Source organism: Lytechinus variegatus, chromosome 7 (assembly GCF_018143015.1).
Source record: "Lytechinus variegatus isolate NC3 chromosome 7, Lvar_3.0, whole genome shotgun sequence".
Classification (NCBI taxonomy): Eukaryota; Metazoa; Echinodermata; class Echinoidea; order Temnopleuroida; family Toxopneustidae; genus Lytechinus; species Lytechinus variegatus.
In genome coordinates this window covers 15,801,031-15,817,293 of record NC_054746.1, presented here as the reverse complement: position 1 = coordinate 15,817,293, position 16,263 = coordinate 15,801,031, and the positions used below count along the sequence as shown (strand labels likewise).

Genomic DNA, 16,263 nt, shown 5'->3' with positions numbered 1-16,263 from the left:
TGTTCGAATTTCTTATAACAATTTTTTAGCAACGCCATAGGCCCATCTTTTCAAATTTGAATTGTGTTTTTTCAATGTGGCGCCATCATGGTGGCTGCCTAGAATGTGAATGAAAGGGCCTTACTTGTTTCCAATCATTCCAAGTAATATTTGGTAATTCTGAGATCCTTTCCTGGTTCAAAATTACTTTCTGAAGTTTAATACATATGATGGCTTCACCTCATGAATGGGAGGTCGTGGGTTCGATCTCAGATCAAGTCATCCCAAAGACTTTAGAAATGGGACCTTCTTGCCACTCAGCATTTAGATTGGAGAAGGATAATAATACCATGTTATGTTATGCAGGGCCCGCTAGAAGAACGGCTTATAGCTGAAGTGGCTACCCTGGGTAAATAAAGAGTTATTATCATTATTAAGCAGATAAATGGTATAAGCAACATACTATCGCTAAACGATAGAATATTATGTCACCAAAACAAAAACCTGTTACATATTGATTTTTTTCTTTCTTGATCCTCATCAACATTTCTGTAAGAGATCGAACATAGTGATTTCGAAGTTCCATAAACGTTGTCCAATTAATTCAAAATAAACTTGTTTTGAGTTGTTGGTGGAATGTGTTTTAAACTCAAAGGAACAGCGCATATGGCTTTAATACTCTCTGCTTCTCAACGTCTCTCTTTTTCTCTCTCCTTTTTTCAGTTACTATTTTGTCTCTCTCACTCTCTCTTACCCATCGACATAACCATATATTCTCACTCATGAACACACACGAAAACATGCACAGCCTTACACTATTCTGTACGAAAGTAAAACATATCAGACGAGTCTAGTATTATGATATATTTATTGCTACTATATTTCTCTCTATGGAAGACATACGTGTACATCAGTAACAACACTAGGTATAACCATTCTTGTAAGAAAACAAATGACTACCTAATATATAAAATTAAAATAATAGTATACATATGGTTTGCAAATAATAATATGCTCTCATGAACGAGTGAGTCTACATTTCTACAATTCGAAGATAGAAATAATATTAGGGAAGTGCATTTCAATCAGGACAATGAACCCCAGGGGATATTGCGAGTACTCTATTTGCAATCAATTTCAAATTTACATTTTAAAAAGCCTATTTTCAAATAAGCACATTAATTCAGCAATCAATTGCAAATTTGGACTTACTTCCAAGACTAATAATTGAGTTTTAGGATCCAAAAACTAGCCTGATTTGCAAATTAATTGCAACTTAGAACATCCCCTGAATAGATTTACATCCAGGTGCAGATTTCATAAAACTTGTTATAATAACAAATTTGCAATAACAGTTAAAAGCTACTGAAATCCTTCAATCTGATTGGCTGATAGTAAACTTGTTATAGAAATTAGCATTTGTTATAATAACATTTCTTTCAACATTTCCCAGGGAGCAATTGAGCAAGTTTCCTAACTCAATTGCTAAGCATACTACAATGGCTTTTAAAAATGTAAAACATTTTTTAAAAATTTAGATATAATCATACAACTAAAAATAATCTGACTCTAAAATAATACATACCATTCCATAACTGTTAAATATAGCAAATCTTTCCATGAATTATATACATACAAATATCTATATAAAGATTTAAAGACACGGCCAGTGTAACAAAAATTAACAAGGTATTAAAATTTTGTTGTCCTTTCAAATGATTGATTGAAAGACAATCAGAGTAGCAAAAACTCTGTGTAAAACATAACACTGAAGGTGTAAAGACAACACTTTCTCATATATATATTTTTTCAGCTTATAGGATTAAATCAGTATTTTTTCAGATATATTACCTAAAACTTCAAAATAAAACATAACATTACATAGGTTATGTAGATTCAAATCAGTCAATACACCATCACGTGATCATAGCTGAAAGATGCAGCAATCATTATGGCCTGAATTCACAAAGGTGGTTTTAAAAACCCTTGGTTGAACCCTGAACCCATGGTTGATGCAGATTTCCTGTATAAATTACGCTTATTTACCGCGTACATTAAAAAATGTCCAGTGCTGATGAGCACTTTTGTCGCAGTGCGCCAAATTGATGCCCGTTGCCATGGTTAAGTACGCTGTTTTATTCACGAGTCCACTGTTTTGAATTAATCAGTCCACTCTTCAAACAGTGGACTCATGAATAAAATACCGCATCTAACATGGTAACAATTTGGCGCACTGTGACAAAAGTGCGCATCAGCATTGGACATTTTTGTATATGAGCGCCTAATACACGGTAAATTAAGCGTAATATAGGCCTATACAATAAAAATCTGCATAAACCATGGATTCAACAGTGGGTTTTTAAAGCCACCTATTTGAATTCAAGCCTATGAGTTTATCATAGAGCCATATTATAAATGCAGATTCTAATGGTTTATCTACATAGACTATACAATACAGTAACAGATATTACCTGGTCTATCTCTTAATTTATCACATTTCAACTCCCCTTTGAAGCTGTATTTCTCCCTTGGGAAAATATTTTCCCTCAGCGCTGCACGCATTGGGTAAAATATCCCTTTGGAAAAATGTAACTCTGTCAGGGAAATGAAATGTTGTATTGAAACTCTAGGTAGGCAATATCTGTATAGTACAATATCTATTTGTTGGTCAGTGTATAACCAAGAAATCTGTTTTATCTTGGATGAATAAAATAATAATAGTACCAAAATTCTATGTAGTATGTCAGTAAAATACATGTACCTTTAAATACAAGGCACATAAAAAAACAATGCATCCTTTAAACAGAAATGAAGGATGAATTTGTATACTACAATAAAATACATGTGGTCCAAAGTTAAGCCTTAAAAAGAATCCCAGCAGTTTAAATGCAAACGCATAACATGCTTACTCTTTGCATATTTAAACATTTAAACATGTAGCGCTCTTTAGTCCAATTTGTGCTGTATTGGTTCCAATGATTCTATTGCTTTCATTTGAGGTATAAATTACAATGGTTTTATAGATATTTAAATCTAACAAAGTGCCGGCAAGGGCAGAAATCTCTCCCCAAAGGTAGGGGGGACCAGGGGTTGGACAAATTTGACAAGCAAAAAAAAAAAAGAAAAATAATAAAATTAAAAAAACGATTATCACTCCAAATGTAAGGTTATTTCGACCAAAATAAATGTGACAAGCAAAAAAAAAAGTAATCACCTAAAATTAAGGTCATCTCGTCCAAAATACATGTTTCATTTTGATTTTGAATGATGTATTTCTTTCCATCATAAAAAGACCAAAAATAGTAGGGGGGATATTTGATATTGTGCCCCCCCCCACTATTTTGAGTAGGGGGGACGCGTCCTACCTCTCCCTCGGATTTCCGCCCATGAGTGCCGGTATTAGCACGTTTCTTTGATTATTGCCAATAAAATGTTGATAATACAGGGTTCACCAAAAAGACCCATAAAGTCTAGACAGTTTCTGTTGCATTGATATTGCATTTGCCATTAAGCACTAAAAAGATACTCATAAACTTTACCCATATAGTCTAGAGTGCACATATTTCCAATTCGTGCTCCCAACCCAAAAGAATATATTTCCCTTCTCTACAATATCAACTAGCAACTACTTTTAAGTGATCTAACACACATTACCTCTGCATGAAATTAAACGATAGTACACGTATTTGAGGTATTTCCATGGAATAAATATAACAGCATAATTCAAATATTTGTACTGGAGATCAAATATGTAGCAGCAGAAAGTATAATACAAACAAACAAAGTGTATTCTCTCTTCCTCTCTCAATCTTATTCTTTTTAACTCTTTCTAAATTGACACAGGACAAGATAAAGAATGACATATTCCTTTCTCTCAAATCACGAGCTTTCAATGGAATACCCAGTGAATGAAAAATAGTTTTATACATCTTGATATAGGAATGTGGTCACAAAAAATATATAACAATCATGCATGTATGACTGCTTAAGACCTGTCAAATCACGAGCTTTCAATGGAATACCCAGTAAATGAGAAATGGTTTTATACATCTTGATGTAGGAATGTGGTCACAAAAAATATATAACAATCATGCATGTATGACTGCTTAAGACCTGTCAAATCACGAGCTTTCAATGGAATACCCAGTAAATGAGAAATGGTTTTATACATCTTGATGTAGGAACGTGGTCACAAAAAAAAAATAACAATCATGCATGTGTGACTGCTTAAGACCTGTTTGGAAGGATATCTAAACACTTAAAATATTCAGAATAATCATCCTCACAATGCTGGAACATGGCCAGGTAATCAACCTTTTTATACATAACCACATTCTAATCATTGATAACCCTTTTTTATTATTTTTTTTTCAAAAGAACAATTATTACAATCACATATTCAACAGGTTCTTTGGAAGACAGAAATATATATGTTAAAGATCTCAATAAAAATTTCAATATATTCAAGCAAGTGATGACAAAAATGCAGTTATACATTTTTATTTCTATTTTCTCTCATTTTAATATATATAATATAAAGACATGTTGGTACCAAGGAAGACACAATTGAATCATAAAATTTCATAAAGAAACCACTCTATCATACCACTCATAAACTAGTGTAAAAGTATTGTTTTCATGATCCCTGACTTTTATGAGCTTCTTCAATGACTGAATAAAATGAAATACAATATGTCAGTGAGAAGTACCAATGGCCAGGGGTGGGTTATCCTACTGCTCATGTAAAAAGGAGGCAGTGTAAGTTTCATATAATGCCATATGACAGAATGTATTTTATACAAACAGAAAAAACATCTTTAACCCCCCCCCGCCCTTCCACCATAGGAGCCCCCATATAGAAAATCTACGTGCTTGGATTTGGGAGGGAGCTCACCCGGGTCACGTAAAAAAACATATGCGTTCCTAACATCAAGACAGGCCCTTTGGGCCTGTTGCAGAAAGAGTTGCAATCAATCGCAACTCTAAAAATCATGCGCAACTTGATTTTCAACCAATCAACAGCGCGCAATTGGGACTTGCGATTGATTTTTTGACTTGCGTTTAAACGCAACTTTCTGCAACGGACCCCTGGGCCCATAACACAAAGCTTAGCAATCATCATAGAACATTTTTCTACGATTGATTGCATACACTACAATTACCGGTAATAGTGGAAATCAAGCGTATACATGATTAATTGCTAATATTTGTATTATGGGACCCTGATTGATCATCTGCAGAACTGAAGCCATTTATGACTTTTGGTAATCTTTTTAGCACTCTCACAACACGAAATGGCGAATCCAAAGTTTTAATCTAACAGAAGATAGAATAAGATTTGCTTGCCACAGTCGCCAGTATTTTCTTGCTCAATAAGGTACACTTGTTGCCGCACAGACTGCCTGCAATCTCTATGTGATCGCTACCTTTCAGTGGAGATTGCAGAAACATTCTTCAGCAAAAAGCATGCATAATAGTCTAGCATCCCTGACAACACTATAATAATAGTAGACATCATAAGAACTGATAATTTCAGATGAAGAGGACATATATTTCAATCTTACATTCACGGCTCAACCAAAGGCTTGAAGCTGTTTATCAAGTAGATGAAAAGAATTACTTCCTTATTTTTAAAAAGAATGTCTTCCACATTGAGAGACCCATTATGAGAACACCAGACCACTTTCATCAAAGTGCTATCTGAACAGGGAAAGGCCACATTCTATGACTCAGCCCTGAAAATAAAAAGTTTCTTTCACATTATATCAAGATACCTATGCTACAGATCAACTGTACATGGAATATCATCCATACCATAGAACTGGTGTGATATGCTTTTCTCATGAACTTTGACCACCCGTAAACCTGAGGGTTGCTTTCCCATTTCAAAGCCAGCAGGGCTCTGTGAAAGCGGACAGCCCATTGCCGATGTCACAACCTCCTCCATTCCCTTATATGATCCTCCAGCATTCCGATGGTAGTGGCCGCAGAATATAGTGTTCACACCTGAGGGGAGATATATCAGAGAAGGTAGTATCTTATTCTTGTGAATTTCTGAAATAGTTTTGTTTTTCTGTAAGAAATACAATCCTGAATTGAACTTATGCTTAATAGCGCATATCAGGCATGTGTATAAAAAATGTCCAGTGCTGATGTGCACTTTCTTTACAGTGCGCCAAATTAACCCCTGTTCCATGGTAAAATACACTGTTTTATTCATGAGTCCACTGGTTAAAGAGTGGACTCATTAATTCAAAACAGTGGGCCCATGAATAACATAGTCTGGATAATCACGGCAACAGGCATCAATTTGGTGCACTGTGACAAAAGCGCATATCAGCATTGGATATTTTTAATATACGCAGTAAATAAGCGTAATTTATACGGAAAATCTGCATAAACCATGGACTCAACCATGGGTTTTCAAAATCACCTTTGTAAATTCAGGCTATTCTGACTAAAGTGGCTGGATTGATTCAACCATCACACAGAAAACAAGCGCGAAGAATCTACTACTCTCCAGACAGTTTCTTCCGGGATATACTTTTAACATGGAGGTTAAAAAGGATGCTTTCATTTTCAGAATGCTTGAACAGCTCATTTTTCCCCCTGAAATAGTTCTCCCTTTTTCAACATTACCTGAAAGATTGATATATCCCATATTTACCTGCTGCAATAAACTTGTCTAACATTGGCATCCTAATATCCAGATCTATATTGAAGTATTCATCCTCTTCATCTGGTTTGTTTAGAAACCATGGTATATGCTGGAAGATCAATAGATGTTTACACCCAGATGACTTGGCAGCTAAAATAAGAGATGGATGAAAAAAAATTAAATAGACTTCAAGAACCTGTGCTGATTGTTACATAAAAATCTGACCAAGAAACAAAGACACAGCATGCAATGGAAAGACAGGATGAAAGAGAGAGACAGAGAAAGGAGAATCACATTATTACCATCTAATTCTGCCTCAAGCCACACATCTTGCTCTTTCTTCAGTTCTTGTACTTTGCTAGCATCTTCATAGAGTTGAGAATTTAACACCAAGCAACGCACACCTCCAGCCCAAAATCCAAAATAGTCGTCCCCAAATCTGAAATTGAACAAGCCACGGAAACAGTTATGAATAAATGAGAAACTGTACTTTAAATTTAACTGGATTCACTTGGATGTTGAGATGTAAAGCAACATGCCTACATGCCCTTGCTAATTGAACAAAAAATATACATGAATATCATACATTTTATAAGCTTTCGTAACTCCAACCTTCTCCAAAACTACAATCATGATTAGCATGCATAACATAAATAAAGCAGATGTAAATACCTTACTTATTGCATACAAGGACAACTAGGTTTTTATCAAACGTCGTTCAGGAGAGACAAAAATTATGTCTCTTTGAGACTGACACTGAGATTTATCGTGAAGTATATACCCCATACCATTTAGCAACAAAAACAACAAGAATAATAGATTTCAACATACTTATTCCTGAAGTTTTGAATAGATTTCCTTGTTGGAGTATTGCCTATATCGTGATTGCCGCAGACACAAACTAGAGGTATACTTGGATCAACCTTGGCAAACTCTTTCAAGAAATCTGCTTCTTGTTCTTCTTTCTGATTATCATCTGAAATGCAAAAAAAAAACAGAATTTAAAGATAAATGAAAGCAGTTGCGGTAAACAGCGATATTATGAGAACATCTGTTAGACTAAGGTTATTTGTCAGTGTATATCAATCTACACACAGATCTACATCTGGTACATTTACATTAACTAAACTTTGAGAAATGTTAGCTGAAAAATGATCACATTGAAGATCACCAACACAGATAAGTACATGTGGGATAGTGCATTACCTGGATGAAAAGACCCTAAAGCTAGCTGGAATCCTATGCATATTTTGCTAATTTCTCAGTAGTTACCCACTTTCTTCATGAAAGGCTTTGGCACATATGTTTTATTTATATCAAATACATCTATACAGACAATCTGGTGGTAATTTTTTGTAATGGATTGCATTCGACATAATTTTGAAATTGGCACTTATCTTCATGAAAAAAAAGGTTGTACAAGCAACATGAAAACAAATATTCTAACCAATAATTTATGGCATCAAAGATAAACATGACTTAAATGAGCAAAGTACATGTGTACATCTCATGTTGTAAAAAAATATTGCTTCATGACCAAGAAAAAAAATGATGTACAATTATAAATTAGGTATCTCGCATCAATATCAGCTGGATAGAGCTAAAAAAAAACATGCTTTTGAGGTCATTTAAAGTACTCCAAAAGGTCAAAAGGTCAAGGGTGCACAAAGTTCCACACCTCTTTTTCAATTGTTTCTAATGCGGTGGTATGGCCCTATACACTGTTAATTTTCTTTGCCTCAAGGTCATGTACATGGCAGCTTACAATGAGCTCAATCTAGCTTTTGGATATCAATGACCAGTATCTTACACATGCACTCATATAATTGCATATTGACAAATCATTTAACATGATTGTTGTGACTTTATCACTTCCGTTCAATCCATGAAAAGAAAAGTTTGGTAATTGAGTCAATTCATCAAATTCAATAAAATTGAACTCCTTTTGACCTTCAATTATGGTAAGTTTCTATTGGCTTTACTTACAATATAAATTGATCATTCTTCAGTTTTATGATATCAAGTATGTGTATTGCTCTATTGACTCTTCAGAGATTTTTTTGAAATTTATTCTTTTCTTTTCAATGTACATGTATAAAGGTTGTCATATAAAGTAAACAGATGCCTGACATTATGACTTTATGACAAGTATCAGAATATTAAACAATTTACTCATTTAGTATTTCACTATGGTTCTAGTCATTACTTTCCATAAGTTATAGTCAGCTGCATCATCCTCATTGACATCAATACCACCTTTACCCATAACTTTTATATTCAGTCAACAATCAGAGTACCTGTAGTTCAAAATCTCCTCGCTGTATAAAAGGCATAACTCTATTCAAATCCAGAAAAATTGAAGAATTCAAGTTCAAATTACATTGTTTCCTTAATCAGTATTTAAGACATTATGTACAAAATGCTACCAAAATTCAGTTCATATTTCATTTTTTTTTACTGCAAATTATTTTCAAATATTTTATCAACAACTTTTTTTTTACCCGAGTAATTAAGTTAGCAACAAGTTTGACATGAAATACAATTAACTTACAATGCATTATTTTCATTAAATCATGATGTTACTAATAATTCTAAAAATTTATGTCAAAAATCAGAAACTGTTTACATTAATGAATACGTAAATCCTGTGATACGTAAGAACACCAGTAACATAAATGCATGTAGGGCTTGGAAACATAGGACGCTTACCAGGCATAGCATGAACTAAATCCCCACAGACCACAAAGAACTTGGGTTTGGGCTTCATCCTGTTGATAGCTGCTATAGCTTTCCTTGTGAGTTCTATTTCAGCTTGCCATGTGATAGGTTTCTTTCCTGACATATCATCTATCATACCATACTGTGGATCTGCTCCTTGGATGAAACAAAATGGACCTTTCCATCCCTTCTCATTGTCTGTTAGGAAGGGGAACAAAGGAAATCTATTTAGTCTATGGTCAATTACTAAACATTACTTCAGACCATGTTAAATTGAACAGGTACTCTGAGCAGAAAATAAATTATACAGGCATATCTAAATGAGTAAGATTCACTGGACAACATGCCTAAAATTCCATCAAAATCTAATAATAATATAATTATTGAATTTCAAAGTTTACCACTTCTTTGTGAAAAAAAGGTTACAAGCACATGATAATGAATATTCATTGGGTGAACTGGTGATGTCATGTACCCATTTTCCCTTTCATTATGTTATTATACATGTACATGGAATCATATAATTATGTGTGTATCATCATATCTCCCTTCCAATGAAACAAGTTGAAGCAGTGAATGTGTAAAGCATTCAATCAGTTGTCAATTGAATTTGTATGATTCTTGGAGGAAAAAATTTGAATAAACTCAATTTCACATATAAAATACAAAAGAACAAGTGGGGATTTCATAATGTACACGTAAATGACTTATTGATTTGCTCATTGAATTTTCATAAAGACATGCATAGAATTTTATTTTACAAAAGTAATGCGAATCTTTGAAATGTCGTAACTTTGTTATTCCTTGTCTGATTTACATCAAATTTTCATTGTTGTTTGTCTTATTTTTCTTAATCTATTCAAATCATAATATTTTTAGCCTGGAGTACCAGAAAAATGTTAAATGGTAGTTCCCTATGTTCATGGCAAAATAAAACTTTTTTTAACAGGACAATGAGGAGAAAATTAGAATATTTTATATTTCACATAATAAAATACAAAAAAAATAGTGAGTGATGTCATCATTTCCCTCATTTGCATAGTTGCATACTAACCAGGATGTGCATAAGCTATTTTGTGAAATTAAGCGAAACTTTAAAATGTCATAACTTTCTCATTATGTCCAAGTTTTAAGAATCAGATCCATAAACTTTCAAAGTTATGATGGTAATCCAACAAATACCTCCACTTGGCCAAAGTTCATTGACCTTAAATGACCTTTGACCTTGGTCATGTGATTTGAAACTCAGGCAGGATGATCAGTAATATTCAGGGTTACCAGATTTCGCAAAATGAAATGGGACAATCGACAAAGCACGACGCATTAGCCAATCGACCAAGCCGGATCGACCGAGTCAGGTCTTAATAAAAAAATCAACAAAGAAGGTTACACAATGTTGTACTAAGAAAAAATATAAAGAAAAGGAAGGGTAAACAAAAGAATGAAAGAGAGAAAGAGAAGATGAAAGAAAAGGGGTGAATTGAGAAGGAAAGAACAACAAATGGAGGGGAAAATGAAGTTAAGAAAATTAAGGGAAAAACTCAATAGAAAGGAAGTTAGAATAAAAGAATGGTGAAAGAAAGAATAAAAGAAAGAAAAAGGTTTCCATCATTCTTTGAAATTAATAAAAAAAAGATAAAGAAAGGAAGATGAATGAATGTAAAAAAAAAATAAAGGGCTCTCCCCGGGGGGGGGGGCACTCAGTATATAATGCATAGTGGGTATGTGCCGCGGAGGGGACCCCCATTTTCACACTCAAATTTCCGTTCCAAGGCATAGCATTTTTGGCTTGTTGAGAAAAAGAACAAAGAAAGCCGCTCCAAGGCATAGCATTTTCTTTTTATCGAGAAAAAAGAAGAGAGAAATCCGCTCCAAAGCTTCGCATATTTTTCGTTACGCCGCTCCGATCGCATTGAATGAGCCGCAATTTTGGTGAAAAGCGGCCGCAGAGCTCCCCGGCGGAGGCCGCGCTAGCTGCATCATGCACACATGACCGTTCCATATGGATGCATACGCACTCACACGCTGGCGATCCGTTCCAAGGACCCCCGTTTTCACAAACATTTGTAGTTCCGAAGCCCGTTCCGAGGACCCTCCTTTTTACAATAAGCCCGCTCCAAGGCCCCCGTTTTTTGTCTCGCCCGCGGCACACCCCCACCACTTTTTTGGTCGAGTGCCCCCCCCTCCCGGGCTCTCCAAATAAAGGAGATAGGTCCTAAAGGAAAAACGTAGTTTTGTTGGACTTCTCCCGGGACTTCTACCCCACTGGTTTGCTTGAGCGTACAATGTCATTTTTTATTGCACACCTTTTGCACTGCCATGCAGTGCACCAAAAAAGTTAGATGTCATGTGACGCGTATTGGCTAATCGCGATGCTTGAAATAATACACCTATTTTATAATCTGAAATATGGGACAAATAAATAGGCGTCTTGTGAAGGGTTTGTTGGGACGCAAAACAAAGGAGCAAAATACAGGATGATTCCTGGAAATACAGGCCATCTGATCACCCTGCCCCTGGTAATAAATAATACCCTTGCTTATTAAAAATATACCCAAGTTTCATGAACAGTTATTGGCCAAATACCAGTACCGTATTTCAATTTCCATTTTGTTCTTACCATCTAAACCCTCATATTTTCGATCTTTTGCTTTAACAATGAATTCTGCCATCATTCAGCAACCATGAAGTAGATTCTAGTGCAGCTGAAGCAATCTCAATCCACGGTCACCTTAAGTCCATCCAAGGCCAAGCAGCACTACCGTAGATCTACGAGTCTGAGCCGGCAGTAGTTTGCCCCGGCATGTGATCTGTGCCGACACGGTCGATGATAGGGAATGGTACGGTACCGGAACCTACAAAATTCAGCGTAGCCGTAGCTCTGCAGCTCCGCCTTCGTCGCTTCGACACTGTCGACAGGTACAGGTCACATAAGTGCAGTCAAAGTACTTATCTCGGTAATAAATGCCCACAATCGAACAAACTGCTTGCACGTAGTTTCTCTGAGACTCTATAGTACTTCGAGTTGGGATTTGTTCTTCACACGAATATGAAAAAAGAAGATATCTCCACGAAGTCGAACGCCGCGTTGATCCAAATTTAATACTTTGACTATTTATGGAAAGCCGTATACAGAGCAGAGACGGCCTGCCATAATTGAAATTTTGTTTAGTTTTGTTTTTCATTTTTGTTTTATTTTGTCTGGTATTGTCTTTTTTCGCTTTGTATTGCTTTGTTTTATCTACTATTTTATAAATTTGTTTTGTTTAGTTTTGGTTTTACCGTCATTTTTTTCCAGCAAAGGCTACTTCTGCTTTTCATCTCATTAAAAGACAACCAGAGGCAAACAGGTTGAGGCAGGTAGGGCAATTCTTATAGCTTCGAGTAAACGCGGGGCGAGCGATAAAATCTTCGGTCCTTATACCTTGGTCACATTTGTTCTACGGCGGCCGTATACGGCGAGTCGAAAACAGCCATTTTAACATTTATTTGTACCAGCTACATATAGGTGGTTTGAATAGAAATGAATTGAATAGAATAGAATTTGAATAGAAATTTCAACTCATCGATCGAGCTTTCATTATTGTTTGATTTACAAATTGATTTGAAAAAAAATTGCTAATATGCGTTTATGATCTGAATATCAACATCCTCAGCTCGCGCTATGCTCTCGCATTATTTGATCTGTCAGGTACCTATCTATCATCTTCGTGTATTCCAAAAAGTTCTAAAAGATATCCCATTTCAGGTCTGGTTATCAAAATGTATCACCTAGCGCTGCGCTCTCGTGTTTTATGTATATAACGGGACAGATTTGAAAAGTCTATAAATTTTTTGTTTCAAATTATGATGTCTATATTTTGGTGTTAATAGGTGCTCTAAGGTCTTATCTTTCAAATGCTATTAAAAAATTGTGTTTCGTTCATGCTGGAGCGAACACGGAATGTTATTGTCTGGGGTTAGAAAGGAGGCTTGTGCCAAAATGGCATAAAATTATAAATATGGTGATCGGACTTCTTGCTAATTAGCAGACTTCCTCTCTTTTTCATTATCTTTGCCATAATTTTCAAATCATGCGGTCAAAAATTATTTTCAGATCTACTGATTTACTTAAATTGTAATTCTCTTGTTTCTTTTTTCAATATGCTCTTTGTTAGCTTTGAATATTCCTCCTTCATGCTAAAACAATTTTCAACCGAAGTATGGGAGAGCGTGGATTTTTCAAAATTCCTTTCATTGTGTGCTAAAAAGGTTATGGTCCCTTTTGAACAGTGCAACACAGATGGGCGGGGGCTCTGGATGCCCCCCCCTCAATTAAAAACAAGTGGAATGCCTCTGGCCGTCTCACCTGCATCACGCGGTTCAATATAGCAGCAGTGCTGACTTTGAATACTACTCTAACTCGCACAAGATGTTCAGTGATACATGGTTACTCTTATGTCCACTTTTTATGAACTAGACCAACAAACTTACAGAGATATGATGGTTATTTAACAAAAAAACCCAACATCGCCAAAGTTCATTGACCTTACATGACCTTTGACCTTGATCATGTGACCTGAAACTCGAACAGGATGTTCAGTGATGATTACTCTTATGTACAAATTTCATGAATCAGATCCATAAACTTTCAAAGTTATGATGGTAATTCAACAGATACACCCAATTCGGCCAAAGTTCATTGACCTTTGACCTTGGTCATGTGACCTGAAATGCGCACAGGATGTTCAGTGATACTTGATTACTCTAATGTCCAAGTTTAATGAACTAGACCAATAAACTTTCAAAGTTATGATGGTAATTCAACAGATACTCCGATTCGGCCAAAGTTCATTGACCCTAAATGACCTTTGACCTTAATCATGAGACCTGAAACTTGCACAAAATTTTCAGTGATGCTTGATTACTATTATGTCCAAGTTTCATGAATCAGATCCATAAACTTAATTCAACAGATACACCCAATTCGGCCAAAGTTCATTGACCTTTGACCTTGGTCATGTGACCTGAAATGCGCACAGGATGTTCAGTGATACTTGATTACTCTAATGTCCAAGTTTAATGAACTAGACCAATAAACTTTCAAAGTTATGATGGTAATTCAACAGATACTCCGATTCGGCCAAAGTTCATTGACCCTAAATGACCTTTGACCTTAATCATGAGACCTAAAACTTGCACAAAATTTTCAGTGATGCTTGATTACTATTATGTCCAAGTTTCATGAATCAGATCCATAAACTTTCAAAGTTATGATGGGAATTCAACAGATATCCCCAATTCGGCCAAAGTTCATTGACCCTAAATGACCTTTGACCTTGGTCATGTGACGTGAAACTCATGCAAGATGTTCAGTGATACTTGATTAACCTTATGTCCAAGTTTCATGAACTAGGTCCATATATTTTCTAAGTTATGATGACATTTCAAAAATTTAACCTCAGGTTAAGGATTTCGATGTTGATTCCTCCAACATGGTCTAAGTTCATTGACCCTAAATGACCTTTGACCTTGGTCATGTGACATGAAACTCTAAGAGGATGTTCAGTAATACTTGATTAACCTTATGGCCAAGTTTTATTAACTAGGTCCATATACTTTCTAAGTTATGACGTCATTTCAAAAACTTAACCTCAGGTTAAGATTTGATGTTGACGCCGCCGCCAACGCCGTCGCCGCCGCCGTCGCCGTCGGAAAAGCGGCGCCTATAGTCTCACTTTGCTTCGCAGGTGAGACAAAAATCATGACCAAGAAAAAAAGTGGACAGGAAATAAAAGGAAAGATAGAAAGTAAAATATGATTTTCTGAATATTATGTCAAAATCTATCACAAAATTTGATATAATAAAAAAGTGGGAATATTTGCGTGCTCACTTCGCTCGCTCACAACTTTTTAATACATTTTACCCGACCTGCCATATCTAGCTCCTTCAAAATTGACTCAATACACCATTGTCATTGAAAGACATGGACCCCTTCCTGTGTTTCCTGTTAAGCAATTTAACGTGCCACTGGTCAAAGAATCAATGACCCCTTGAAAAATACATTCATGTCTTTTAAAGGTACATAACATAATTTGTTTCATATAATAAAAGGATTTGAATAATCACAAGTTTTTCCAATTAATAAAGCAAATCTTCTTGCTTGGGTTGACAAAAAAAATCTTATTTTCTCAGTCACTTATGAAGGAAAATTAAAAGGTAAGAGAAGTTTAAATGAAAAAACAAAATAATTCAAGTAAATAAATAAATTTGTAAATAAAATTTGATAGCATAATTTGAAAATTGTGGCACAAATAATGAAAAGGTCCAGAGGAACTCTCCTGATTATATAGCAAGAAGTCCGATCATCATATTACTCATATTCTGCAATTTTGGCGCAAGCCTCTTTTTGAACCCCCAACAAAAACGTCCCGTGTTCGCTCAAGCATGAACAAAATTCATTTTTTGAATTGCATTCAAAGATAAGACCTTAGAGCACCTATTAGCACCAAAATATATACATCATAATTTGAAAAAAAAAATTATAGACTTTTCAAATCTGTCCCGTTATTTTTGATACGCACTGTATAATAATAACTTCTCAAAATCGGATTTTTATGACAGTTTTTCAATGAAATTTTCTGCTTGTGAGTTGTGCTCGCATCCATTCAACGTTAAAATATATTTACCTTGTAAACATAATATTTTTGACGATTGCATCCTATTCATATAAAGTGCTAAAAAATATACAGTATGGCAGGCATATATACTTTTCGCGCTATATCATTAGGCTTATTTGATTCAAGGGGAATCCGGCAGCATCATCATAAAATGTTGTGATAAGGAAATAGAGAAAAATTAATAAGACAGAATGGTGAAAGTTTGAAAGAAATTGGACAAGCAATGGCTGTTTTGTGAGATCCCTAAA

The 16,263-nt window shown here is 35.2% G+C and overlaps 1 protein-coding gene across 1 annotated transcript; it reads right to left on the bottom strand.

The window, feature by feature from the left end:
• Positions 1-5,056: 5,056 nt before the first annotated feature.
• On the bottom strand, positions 5,057-12,454 carry LOC121418548 (serine/threonine-protein phosphatase CPPED1-like). Its single transcript, XM_041612470.1, has 6 exons — positions 11,976-12,454; positions 9,347-9,553; positions 7,469-7,613; positions 6,940-7,076; positions 6,647-6,787; positions 5,057-5,985 (listed from the first exon to the last, which is right to left on the bottom strand). The coding sequence occupies exons 1-6, from the start codon at positions 12,028-12,030 to the stop codon at positions 5,759-5,761; spliced, it is 912 nt and encodes a 303-aa protein (XP_041468404.1). The 5' UTR covers positions 12,031-12,454; the 3' UTR covers positions 5,057-5,758.
• Positions 12,455-16,263: the final 3,809 nt, after the last annotated feature.